The sequence below is a fragment of the Bacillus rossius genome, chromosome 15 (genome assembly GCF_032445375.1).
Source record: "Bacillus rossius redtenbacheri isolate Brsri chromosome 15, Brsri_v3, whole genome shotgun sequence".
NCBI classification, from domain to species: Eukaryota; Metazoa; Arthropoda; class Insecta; order Phasmatodea; family Bacillidae; genus Bacillus; species Bacillus rossius.
In genome coordinates this window covers 24269495-24282872 of record NC_086342.1, presented here as the reverse complement: position 1 = coordinate 24282872, position 13378 = coordinate 24269495, and the positions used below count along the sequence as shown (strand labels likewise).

At 41.5% G+C, this 13378-nt stretch overlaps 1 protein-coding gene across 1 annotated transcript; it reads left to right on the top strand.

Annotated features, from left to right (window-relative positions):
• Positions 1–200: 200 nt before the first annotated feature.
• On the top strand, positions 201–2240 carry LOC134539654 (MAGE-like protein 2). Its single transcript, XM_063381841.1, has one exon. The coding sequence runs from the start codon at positions 201–203 to the stop codon at positions 2238–2240; it is 2040 nt and encodes a 679-aa protein (XP_063237911.1).
• The last annotated feature ends 11138 nt before the right edge of the window (positions 2241–13378 follow it).

The following is a 13378-nucleotide window of genomic DNA, read 5'->3' as shown; positions in this document are numbered from 1 at the left end:
ATGCGGGAGCAGCCCTGGCTCCTGCGAACACCGTCCTGCAATGCGGGAGCAGCCCTGGCTCCTGCGCCCACCGGCCTGCAATGCGGGAGCAGCCCTGGCTCCTGCGCCCACCGGCCTGCAATGCGGGAGCAGCCCTGGCTCCTGCGCCCACCGGCCTGCAATGCGGGAGCAGCCCTGGCTCCTGCGCCCACCGGCCTGCAATGCGGGAGCAGCCCTGGCTCCTGCGCCCACCGGCCTGCAATGCGGGAGCAGCCCTGGCTCCTGCGCCCACCGGCCTGCAATGCGGGAGCAGCCCTGGCTCTGGCTCCTGCGCCCACCGGCCTGCAATGCGGGAGCAGCCCTGGCTCCTGCGCCCACCGGCCTGCAATGCGGGAGCAGCCCTGGCTCCTGCGCCCACCGGCCTGCAATGCGGGAGCAGCCCTGGCTCTGGCTCCTGCGCCCACCGGCCTGCAATGCAGGAGCAGCCCCGGCCTGCAATGCGGGAGCAGCCCTGGCTCCTGCGCACACCGGCCTGCAATGCAGGAGCAGCCCTGGCTCTGGCTCCTGCGCCCACCCACCGGCCTGCAATGCGGGAGCAGCCCTGGCTCTGGCTCCTGCGCCCACCCACCGGCCTGCAATGCGGGAGCAGCCCTGGCTCTGGCTCCTGCGCCCACCCACCGGCCTGCAATGCGGGAGCAGCCCTGGCTCCTGCGCACACCGGCCTGCAATGCAGGAGCAGCCCTGGCTCTGGCTCCTGCGCCCACCCACCGGCCTGCAATGCGGGAGCAGCCCTGGCTCTGAATCCTGCGCCCACCGGCCTGCAATGCGGGAGCAGCCCTGGCTCTGGCTCCTGCGCCCACCCACCGGCCTGCAATGCGGGAGCAGCCCTGGCCCCTGCGCCCACCGGCCTGCAATGCGGGAGCAGCCCTGGCTCTGGCTCCTGCGCCCACCGGCCTGCAATGCGGGAGCAGCCCTGGCTCTGGCTCCTGCGCCCACCGGCCTGCAATGCGGGAGCAGCCCTGGCTCTGGCTCCTGCGCCCACCGGCCTGCAATGCGGGAGCAGCCCCGGCCTCTGCGCCCACCGGCCTGCAATGCGGGAGCAGCCCTGGCTCTGGCTCCTGCGCCCACCGGCCTGCAATGCGGGAGCAGCCCTGGCTCTGGCTCCTGCGCCCACCGGCCTGCAATACGGGAGCAGCCCCGGCCTCTGCGCCCACCGGCCTGCAATGCGGGAGCAGCCCTGGCTCTGGCTCCTGCGCCCACCGGCCTGCAATGCGGGAGCAGCCCCGGCCTCTGCGCCCACCGGCCTGCAATGCGGGAGCAGCCCTGGCTCCTGCGCCCACCGGCCTGCAATGCGGGAGCAGCCCTGGCTCCTGCGCCCACCGGCCTGCAATGCGGGAGCAGCCCTGGCTCCTGCGCCCACCGGCCTGCAATGCGGGAGCAGCCCTGGCTCTGGCTCCTGCGCCCACCGGCCTGCAATGCAGGAGCAGCCCCGGCTCCTGCGCCCACCGGCCTGCAATGCGGGAGCAGCCCTGGCTCCTGCGCACACCGGCCTGCAATGCGGGAGCAGCCCTGGCTCCTGCGCCCACCCACCGGCCTGCAATGCGGGAGCAGCACTGGCTCTGGCTCCTGCGCCCACCCACCGGCCTGCAATGCGGGAGCAGCCCTGGCTCTGGCTCTGGCTCCTGCGCCCACCGGCCTGCAATGCGGGAGCAGCCCCGGCCTCTGCGCCCACCGGCCTGCAATGCGGGAGCAGCCCTGGCTCTGGCTCCTGCGCCCACCGGCCTGCAATACGGGAGCAGCCCCGGCCTCTGCGCCCACCGGCCTGCAATGCGGGAGCAGCCCTGGCTCTGGCTCCTGCGCCCACCGGCCTGCAATGCGGGAGCAGCCCCGGCCTCTGCGCCCACCGGCCTGCAATGCGGGAGCAGCCCCGGCCTCTGTGCCCACCGGCCTGTAATGCGGGAGCAGCCTCGGCCCCTGCGCCCACCGGCCTGCAATGCGGGAGCAGCCCTGGCTCTGGCTCCTGCGCCCACCGGCCTGCAATGCGGGAGCAGCCCTGGCCCCTGCGCCCACCGGCATGCAATGCGGGAGCACTCCTGGCTCTGGCTCCTGCGCCCACCCACCGGCCTGCAATGCGGGAGCAGCCCCGGCCTCTGCGCCCACCGGCCTGCAATGCGGGAGCTGCCTGGGCCACAGCCGTCAGCTTGGAAACAGGCCACTCCTGCGGTGCGCGACGGAAGAAGGATTTGCGTTGCATTATTTAAGAGCCCGTGCCCTGACCGCGATGTCGGAGAATAGTGGAAGGGGGAAGAAAAACAAAAGAGGAAGCCACCATCCAACTCCCTTCCCCACTCACTTTTCGTCCCGTTGCTTGCATTTTCGTCGGCCGGCGGAAAAAGATACTCAACCACAACCAGCCGTCCTGTCTACCTCCTTGCTTCCACATCCCGCCCTCTCTTCCGGGGTTTTCCTGCATGCAGGGATTACTTTCATCTTGGTCATCCCCCCCTTCCACATGCTGCTAATCTTGTAGCAGCAAGTAGCGCAGGGTTCTGTTGCGTTAAAGTCATGTGTCACGTATCACAAATGATGAAAGGTTGAAGTCTGCGTGTGTATGCAAACACAAAAAAATATGATTTTATACAATTATTTGGGCATTCGCCATTGCAGTTTTTCACGTAAAAAATTCATAATAGCAAAATAAGAGATAAAATGAAAACATATTACCTAATAGAAACAACTAACATCAAACATAAACCCACACCCGTATATTGGACAAAATAACATCGTCAGCACAAGAATTCCATGGAAGGGATTTAATATTGTGTTCGATTTTACCGCGTTATTAGATGAACTTATAGGTACAAACGTAATTATCAGTGTTTCTAAATGCCATTTTTAGGGGTAGTGTACTTTATTATTTCATTGTTTCCCCACTTTCAGACAGGAACATATTAGAGTACGAATTACACTTGTACCAATTAAATTGTATTACGTTAAAAACAAACCAAAAAAATAGTCACATAAATGATCGTATTCCACCAGGAAGGTAAAAAAGATCAGAGAATATATAAATTCCACCACACCTCTTGGCGTTACAGAATGTATCATGTGATGCTTAGTAAAACAGTAGCACTGGCACATTTGAGACAATTTACTGGACATTATTCTTTCAAAAGAGAATTATTAACTAATTTATACCCGTGCTCTTTTTTTTTTTATACTAGACAACAGTAGAGTATGGTTGTACAATTTAATGTAAATAATATTCTGTGAAAACAATTTAATAAAAAAAACTAATTATTTGAGGTTTTCATACACAACGGATGGAGAGAATATATGTATTTGGTAAAGATCTAGTAAAAATATTCCTGTATGTGAATTAGGCGTATGACAGTGCATCTGGCAAGCATTACTTCCAGACAAAAAAAATATATATATATAAACAAAAAGATAGAAAATCTAGTTCATAAAGAGGTATGTTTTTTTTTTAAATCATAATTCCTTATAAAAGGAGAATTAGAAAACGTTTGTCAGAAACAATTTTTGGTACGATAAACCATTACTGCAAGAGGTGAATCTTATTAAGGTTAAAGGTAAAAACTGAAATAACTCCCTCATTGGGGACAGTATGAAATCCGTTCATTTGTTTAATGATGTCACGGATGTGATTCAGCCATTCTTAACTGATGTAATTAATAGACAGGGAACAGTTTATTGAGTTGTATCACATAAACTTCGTGGTTGTAGAATGAAACTAGTACATTTGATTACTTCACCAATAATAAACGCAGATGAACCAACTATACCCTAAGGATGTTATGTGGTCGTAAGCAGTATGGCACCAAATACGTGGCGAGATTACTTGTGAAAGCTCACACCCACTAGGTATTACTTAAACTTACAACCAAAAAGTTGGTGCATCACATTTCGGTTTTTATACAAAATATACCTCATTGGATTGTAAAACATTAATGAAATGTAAAGCTTTGGTGTTAATAATTTTTAAAATATTGAGCCTAATGACATGACATTTTATTGCAAACTCCCGTGAACATTTATTTTATGGTTCATTGTTCAAAAACATACTAATTACATAATAAAGAGTCCACAGTGTTAGAAAATATTTTTAAATAAAAACCAAATATTTTTTAGAAAATTAAAAACTATCTACGAGGAACATATTACTATCAGCTCAATATACAAATACACCGGGTTGACTACTCTGGCTAATAACACGTGCCAAGACGGGAAGCATTCTTTTCACAGACGAGAGAGCCAAACCCCCGATCGTGCATCTTCAGGGTTTTTTTTTTTTTTTTGTTCATTGTAAATAAATATGGCGGTGTTGATAAAAGGAAAGACCATAAACAAGGCAACGGTATTTATTTGTACGCCGCGTGTCCGTGAATGTTTATTTTGGACACCTCATGGTCAATTAGGTTAGGTTAACTACATTATAAATACTTTAAAACATTGTCAACGGTTGATTTGGTTAGGATAGCTACATTAAAGATACTGTGAAATCATTTACACTGTTTCGCTACATATTAAAAAGTTATTTGATAAGCAACCATAAAATGATTTTACATTAATTTTAATGTAGCTATACTTACCTATTATAACCAACCATCCACAATGTTTTAAGGTATTTATAATGTAGCTAACCTATCCTAATCGACCGCAAAATTTAATGCCACACCGGTTTATACAATGAGATAGAACGGCGTATGACGTATGAGTAAGCTACATTCCAAATAAATACACCCGTTGTGGTACGGAAAAAAAAAAAAGCGAGCATGAACTTCGGCTGTGGCTCTCTCGTCTGTGAAAATAAGTCTTCCCTGCCAAGACAAAGTCCACAGACAACCGTGCTGACGGGAGGCTGCAGGAGCGGAAAGCCGCTTAACGAAGCGGGGTCAAGTGGAACGTCCGATCGGAAAATGCCATCTCTGTTCTGGACGCCCGTCGTCCGGCAAGCTTCCTGCTCTTGAGCTCGTCACATCCGCCTCCTCAAATTTTTTTTAACGAAACTCCTTCGGATGCGATGGGAGTAAAATTTCAAAACCGGATTTTAACGCAACATTGTTTTGGAAAGGACAGAATAGGTACTTTGTGCTATGATACATACCCAACCCCCCAAAATAAAACTAAAAAAAAACACACAGATGAGCAAAAGAATAAGACGGAGAGTGTGCGATTGAGCTCGTTTCAGAAAATAAATATAGGTATCCTAAACACTCAGCTGTGAATGTCTTGAATTATACGTTTGCTACCAGCTCGCTAGCGTTCCTCCAGCAGCGTAGAGAGTGCTACCTGTTGTGAAGTTCATAATTCGTCCAGAGATTTGGGGTGTTCCAATTAGCAGAATTATATAGTAACACCCACAGTAATATTTACTACGAATTTTATTCTCTTTCTGCCGTTTAACCCTTACTACATAGGCCTACTAACTGTGCTAAAACACGTACCTATATCACAAATGTTTTTAATAACATTTGTATTTAATATTTGTCATTTACCACATTTTCAATACTAAATGTATATAAAAGCTTGAATCGTATCTACGACACTTCTTTATCCAGTGCATACGCAATGGTCATGACATTTTACAACAGAAATATTATTTTATGAACTATGACACTTTCCGTGTGATTCTACGCACTAAATAATGTTGGTTTTGTAATTTGTTATCCTTAAAAGCGTTTCTTTGCTGCGCGGTTTTCCAGCCAATTAGAGATTTAAGTAAATTATTGAATGTACAATTAAGAACATTCAGGCTTCTATAATGGTGATTCTGAATTGAGTGACGCTTGTGCAAAGACCACCAGATTTTGACAGTGCTAACATGGTTTAGCAGCTTCGCACAACACTGAAGCATTTTTAAGTGAATACATGTAGAGTACAGGATAATACCTACGAAGGTATTAACAGTAGGAGTTTTTTAAGTAAATGCTATTTATACCGACGCTATCGTCACCTACGCGCAGACATCATAGCATTTTGGGAACTGGAAATAGGTGTCGTACATTTCAGTTCAAAACAAAATACTGAATCTACGTAAATTAAAACGAAATTGTGTATTTAAGGGGATTGGTGCAGGACAAAAAACAGTCATTCGTCAGAATTTGTTGGAAATGAGCTTAAGTGTTTCATAAATGCTTGTTTATTACTACTGTATGGCCAGCCAGCACGTATATAAGCTAGCGGGTGAGATTTGGCAAGTTAGTGGCGAGAGAGCTTCTGTGAGGGGAGGTTGTCGAATGTTGCAGCTCTGAGGCCTGCCATCTAGCGGGAATCTTTCGAAGGTCTTCCACAATATCGCCTTTCTCTCTCTCTCTCCAACACGGACACCCAACCAGCTCTTATCGCTTCCCATCTCGCCTTATCCTTCATTCTCGGATCAGGTAGCCGCCCTTCCCCGCGTAGACTTTCGTGTTACTCCAGGAAACCAAGACAACCTGTGAACAATTTGTCCAAAGCTGAATTTTTGTACTGTGGTAGAGTTGACTATGCTTAATAACATACCGAAAGTTTACCGCTGTAGACCTTGTGCGTTATCACCGAAAATTTGCATTTAAGTCCTAGGTGACAGCAACTTGCATCAGTCCATTAAAATGCTACCCATTTATACAGTTTTTAATTTAGACTGTCCATAAACTTACCAAAATAATCTAGAAACTTTAATACACCCATTAATGTTAGAAAAATTTAAATTTTTAATATATATGATATAAAGCGATTAATTCACGACATATTTTTTTTTTATCTTTGCCACCCAGATAAAAATACGATTTACACCGATTTGAAGAGCCCAATGCGAAAAAAATGTCTAAATAAATGTTTTTAATTATACTTTTAGCTTTAATATAGTATATTTATAAAGAGTCTAGCATAATTAGTTGCCTCATTAAAGCTGCCCGAGCGTTGCAGTGTACTGCGGCCGTACTGATCTTTCACGGCCGGCGTGCTTAGAAACACGCTGCGTACTGCGACACTCAATAAACTTGGTATTATTTTGGGATTACTTAAAATATATTTAATGCATATGATAGGGTGTATTCATGTTACATCTATTGAGATATACATATTATTTTTTTATATATGAATGATTTTTGATACAATAAAATTAACAATAAACAATTTCTGCTTGGAACTTGTAAATCAAAATTCTAGAGGACCTCTGGTTTTATATATGTGTGTACGTATTTTGTTACAAAAATTTTATTATTAAAAATTATTTTAATACCAAAAAATATAATTATTTTTTATTTCTAATACATTATATTATTTTAGATCAGAACTGTGCAAAATTTTAATGTAGCCTATATTATAAAATATATATATATATTTAATTGTATGAAATTATTTTACTATATAACAATTGAAGAAAACGATACACCGTTAATGTGCTTATTGAGTTTTGTCACTTTTATAACATAATTCGGATGATAATTTTATTTTTTTCCAGAAAATAAATAATACATAAGTTGTGTTGTAAAATGTATTGATAGAATTACATATTTAGTAATTTTTTTTCTAAGTTAATTCATTGGAGTGCTGCGCCTAGCTTACTTCGTTGAATTGCTAGTGGCAAAGAGCGGTGGTGGATGTTTTTGCAAGAGTTTGACCGTATTTTATGACCCCAGCTGTGAGAGGGTGTTCGTCCCAGAAATCCTAACGGTCAAGGAAAATAGCCCTTCTCTGTAGTCACGTACGGGTCTGCTACTCGCGCAATATCGTCAGTTTATCACAACTTTCCGGGAAGTTCTATTGTTGTTATTTATTTATAATTTAGAAATTAAAGAGTCGATCATACTAACATTTTTACCTAAGCAAATTGCATCCTGGAAGATTTTTATCTACGTTTGCAGCAAAAATCACTTGCAGTTAGGAAACTTTTATTCTTTCAGAGTAAAATTCAGTCTGGAATTACCATACATTAAAAACCTTAGTTTTCTGGAGCAAAAAACGTCCCAGCACGAGCGACTTTAACACTGCTGCACCACACACTACGCAGCTTGAAATACATCAGTGGTCAGACTATTGTACCAGACACTCAAAATATACACATTTAAACCTTTAAAAAAAAAAAAAAAACACAGACAATATTTATGAAGTGATTTTGACGTTACGCTCAACATGTAGTCAAATTTCTATAAAAAAATATATATTTTTTTTCTTACCTTTTATGATTAAAATTACCAATTTAATAATAGGACGTTTTAACTTTGAGGTGTTTATCACAGTTACCATGTAGGACATTATTTTATATTACTTTGGTGCCATAATGAGAACCGACTTAAAAAAGTATTAAAGTTATTAAATTTACGAAAAATTTTTGTGGATCATTGTAGAAATTATCATTAAGGACTCAACTGCTCATTTATTGGTGTGATCACAAGGTTTCATCGGTAAACTTTTGACGTGTTACTAAGAAATGTTCATTCTACTACTGTACAAAATTTTTCCTTTGGGATAATTTTCCCTGTATTAAAAATTTTTGTTTCTTAACAGCGAAATTCGTCTCGACCCGAACCTACTTCGACAACCTCGCAGTAGTATACACTACGCGGCTCGGATCGCTTTAGTGGTCAGACTAATTGTATGAGACACTTAAAAAATATACCAATTTAAAGATGAATAAATATGCAACAACGATTACTTTAAGCGATTTCCACGTTGGGCTCTTTAAGTTTATGTAAGATGTATTTATATTTCCTTAAAATTGAATGAAAGTGAATTCGTTAACTTTAATGATTTAAAAGGTCTATTTTATAGAAACATGTTAAACTTTGTGCTTTTTATCACTATCCTCAGATAGGGCAATGTTTCTAGATTATTTTGGGTTCCATACTGAGGTCTACTCCATAAACTGCATTTGCAATATCCATTATTGTGGATCGTTGCAAAAAAATTTAATTTTGGACTTAACTACTCGTTTTCGGTGTGACACACAAGGTTTGCGGCAGTACTTACACTTTTGACGTGTTACTAAGAAATGTTCATTCTACTGCTGTACAAATTTCGGCTTTGGGATAATTTTCTATGTATTAAAAACCTTTGTTTCTTCACAGCGAAATTCGTCCCGACCCGAGCCTACTTCTGCAACCTCACAGTAGTATACACTACGCGGCTCGGATCGCTTTAGTGGTCAGATACATTGTACCAGGCTCTCAACAAATAAACTAATTTAAAATTTAAGAACTAAATCGTGATCGTAAATTGGCCGCCATGGTGATTTGCGAATTTATGGAGAAATAAAAGCAGTTAAAATCTTATGTAGTTTCCAAGAGACATTATTACATCACCAATCATCTTAAGTAACAGGTTTACAAAATTTCAACATATTCATTAACTAGTCAATTTTTTTTCAAATGTGTTAGTATTAACAATCTGGACCATATCTAGTCGGTGAGGTCTGTATTGTTACAGACTATCTGTATTCCGGTATTTGGATTTTGAAGCTACTTAATGATTCGCTTTCAATGTCTATTAAAATATACCTAATGCTAATTGCAGGAATATTTCTACTCGATTTCAAAATTATAATTCCTGAACATTTGTAGCGGACACATTTCAATGTAACACTCACTGATTTTCGAGTTGTGTTGAGGTTTCGCATGCCACTTCGTGTACACGAGATGGCCCCTGCTCTGGTAACAATGAGTAGGGACACCTGTATTTCGCGAATACATTTCGTGTCAAGGTATTTCACAAAATACTGTAGCTTTTTATAAGAGGAAAGGCAAATTGTGAGGGTAAAACAGTACGGTGACCACATTCTCATTGGCCCCGTCAAGAGCGGGACGACACCTCTCACCGACCTCAGACAATAACCACAGGAGAAAAGCTACAGAATTTTGTGAAATACCTTGACACGAAATGTATTCTCGAAATACAGGTGTCCCTAACAATGAGTCATCACAACCGGTGCCATCTGTACGAGCGTCTTCACAAGTTATCCTGAAATATGTTCTTAAATATTAATTCAAGTGAATTCTTAAAATCCTACACACCTTATCTTAAGTGTCGTAAATGAATCGTTATATTTTGTAAATCCATATAATATAGGAGCCACCATGGCGCGAAGCGATGGACGCGATACGAATAATATTTTTTTTACCAACCACTACATCAGTAAATATTTGTGGTTTCCATTCGCTATGAATTCAAGCATGTAACATTTGTACTGCTTCTTCAATTCGGCCACAGTTAAATGGGAGGCTCTGAATCCCTGAAAACTCCTCAACAAAATCAACGATGAATCACAGGCATTATAACAAACAGTTGTCACAAGTCAAGTAGCCAATGAGCAGGTGACATTTTTCGAGTCCGTAGAGGATTGACTATCGTACAGGTCATTGGCAACACGCCCTTACGCGCATGGTTAATACCCGCATGAGTAGAGCAGAGGTGCCCACCTCCCCCCCCCCCCCCCCCCCGAATTTTTTTATGCCATTTTCTAAATGATTTACTCAATTATTTTATAATATTATACTTTTTTAGTATTATATTTTATCACATTTTGCATTAATTAAAACTGATTTTCTAATAATAATTTTGGTAATATCAGGTAATATTTCCATCCTGAACCGACAGATGCCAAACTGCGTTTGTTGAGGAAAGTGCGGGGTTGCCAATTTGATTTACAAGATCCCTTTCATTTATCAAAGCACCAGAATCGTATTTTCACATTAGAAGCTATAATTATGTAAATAATATATACATTTTTCTCGTCTTTTAACCACCCCCCCCCCCCCCTAAAAATTTTAATGACGCAGTCTGCGTCGTTACCCCCCCCCCCCCCTTGTAGGCACCCCTGAGTAGAGTGTAAAGGCGTAAGCATGATACACATCTGGTCCTCATCTAACCGCGCACACTTAGATTTAACTCAGGATAGGGTGAAAAATGTTTACTAATTTTGCAGTCCTAACAGTCACCAACGAAACGCCAGCAAAATAAATAAATAAGGCCACGAATATTGTTCGTGAATGAAGGCGAAGCTGATACTTTGGAAACGTTACCAGCATATATTAAATAATGTTTAACTATTATTTACGTAGCTTACTTCTTAAAACTGCATTCATGTAAACTGATTTTGTGTGAGACTATGTTGAGTGTTTTCTGCTACACTTATTTTTCTGAAAAAAAGTATATTGTGGCTTAATAAACTTGTTAACATTGATGCCTGTCATAAAAAAAATTCAAACGTAATCATACGGATACATGTTGAGTATAGTTTATGAATGGTTCACGCATTGCTGGAAAAAAAAAAGCATGTTTACAATTTTACACATCTTTATGTTGTCGCATCGCGTCCATCGCGTTGTACATACGCAACTCTGAAAAATAAATGTATGGTAAAAAAGCTATAATAAAATAATCTCTTATCTTTCTTTATTCTTTTTTCTAAGCGCTCTAATGGCTTTCGATAATTTTGTTCTTTTGTGTACTATGCTTGGTGGAGGTTTCTTCGGCATTTTATTCCTGAATAAATCTCACGCTTACAACAAAAAACATCTAGCTAAATCACTGTGCTAAATAATAACAGAGAATAACCATTCAATTATACGCCGAGCTAGACCAAACACGTTCTCTTATCTACTGAAAATGAGTACGTTGACCATATCAGTTTCGCGCGAAATCCCGTCTCCCCTTCGTAAACAGCAGACAGCTGAGGCAGGGTGGGAACGAGAGAAAACACTGGCTGCAAACTGTTCGGGAAACTGTCGCAAGGTGTCACTACTGTCCAGCGCGCTCCATAATTTCTCGTATCCGAGCTTGCACGCTGCTCAAACTTCTACAGCTACGTTTTTACTTTAGGTCCGACTGCAATAAGCTAAAGACTAAAATAAAGTCAATCATTCAGCCGACAGATATATTGGCGTTTGAATTACAAATGAAAACGCGAATGTTATTAAATTCGCAAATGAATATCACGCAATTTCGTAGCAGCTCATTTATTAAAATTCAAATTGTAAATACGTTAAATTAATAATGATTACAGATAAAATAATGGTCACAGTCATATCTCCCGTGTCTGAAAATTTATCTGCGAAAGTTTTACCACTGAATTCTTTATAGTTTATTAATAAAGCTTGAATTTAAAAAATTCCCGAAAATCAGCAATAACTTAATTAAAATAAAAAAATTAAAAAAATAATTTTACACCAGAATGGTTCAAATCTTCTCTAGTAGCTGAATCATTAACAAATATATTGTTTTTTTTAATACGATGCTGGTGCACCAATCCCCTTAAGATCCAAATTAATCTACATTTATTCACTGCAAATTGGCATTCCTGGAGTTGAGCGACTCATAAACTCAGTGTTCTGTATGCAGTCGTCTCTCTTTTTAAAGCTAGTTGCAGTGAAACCCATATTCTACAAGATCCAGAAATACTTAATAAAGAGTTGTGCTATCTGGAATGATACGAACACCATAAAGACTATTGTTCTCTGCATGTGTCTAACATTTCGCATGCTTTTTATTAATGAACTTGTAACTAAATAGTTTATGAAATGAACAATATCGTATATCTGTATAATAAAGGTAAAGAGAGACAGAACAATAAGTTAGTGTGGTGGTTATATGTAGGGTTCATGCCTACACAGTGTATGTCGAGTTCTAAAATACAAATAGTATAGTTTCCTATAATCATGTTATTTAGCCTGTCAGATATTAAGAATTTGGTTACCCTCGTTACATACTAAAATATTTATACATGTACTACACCATTCTACCTGTATTAATCATACTGACCAACTACAAATTGTAGTGTTTATTTTATTATTAATACAGCAAAGAAGAGCTGACTATCTTTAGAACTAGACGAGGTTTGAATTGCCAAAGAAGTTTCATGCAACATTTTAGATCTGTGTGTACGGAATTTCATGGAAGTAATATCTTGAATGCGAATGGTGTCAAGGAATGTAAATATGTAACAAACACGGTGCTGCCATCTGTGGCGGATGGCACGAACCACAGTTCACAAAGCCAAAGGTAAACTTTATTGCACTAACTGTTTAATGAACTTTAACAAAATCTCGGTTAAGTATTTTTCGCTATTATCGGAGCCGTACAATTACAAAAATAATCCTCGGAAACCCTGTTACCAACGATATCACTTGTAACATTGCACTGCAAGGATTTGTACTATATGCAATTTAAAAAAAAAACTGCCTTACAGTTTTACAAGTTATATCGTTGGCAAAGGGTTTGTATTTTTTCAAACAGTACAAAAAAAATGTTTACAGTGTGTAGCTGAAAAGAGTGCTACGTAAATTTCGCATTATAAGTTTAGTTTTAGCATGAGAACGCATATTTCTCTGTATCGAGATTTCATGTTGCACATCTCTGGCAAGTACTAAAAGACTAGCACCTCTCTTAATTCGTTTTT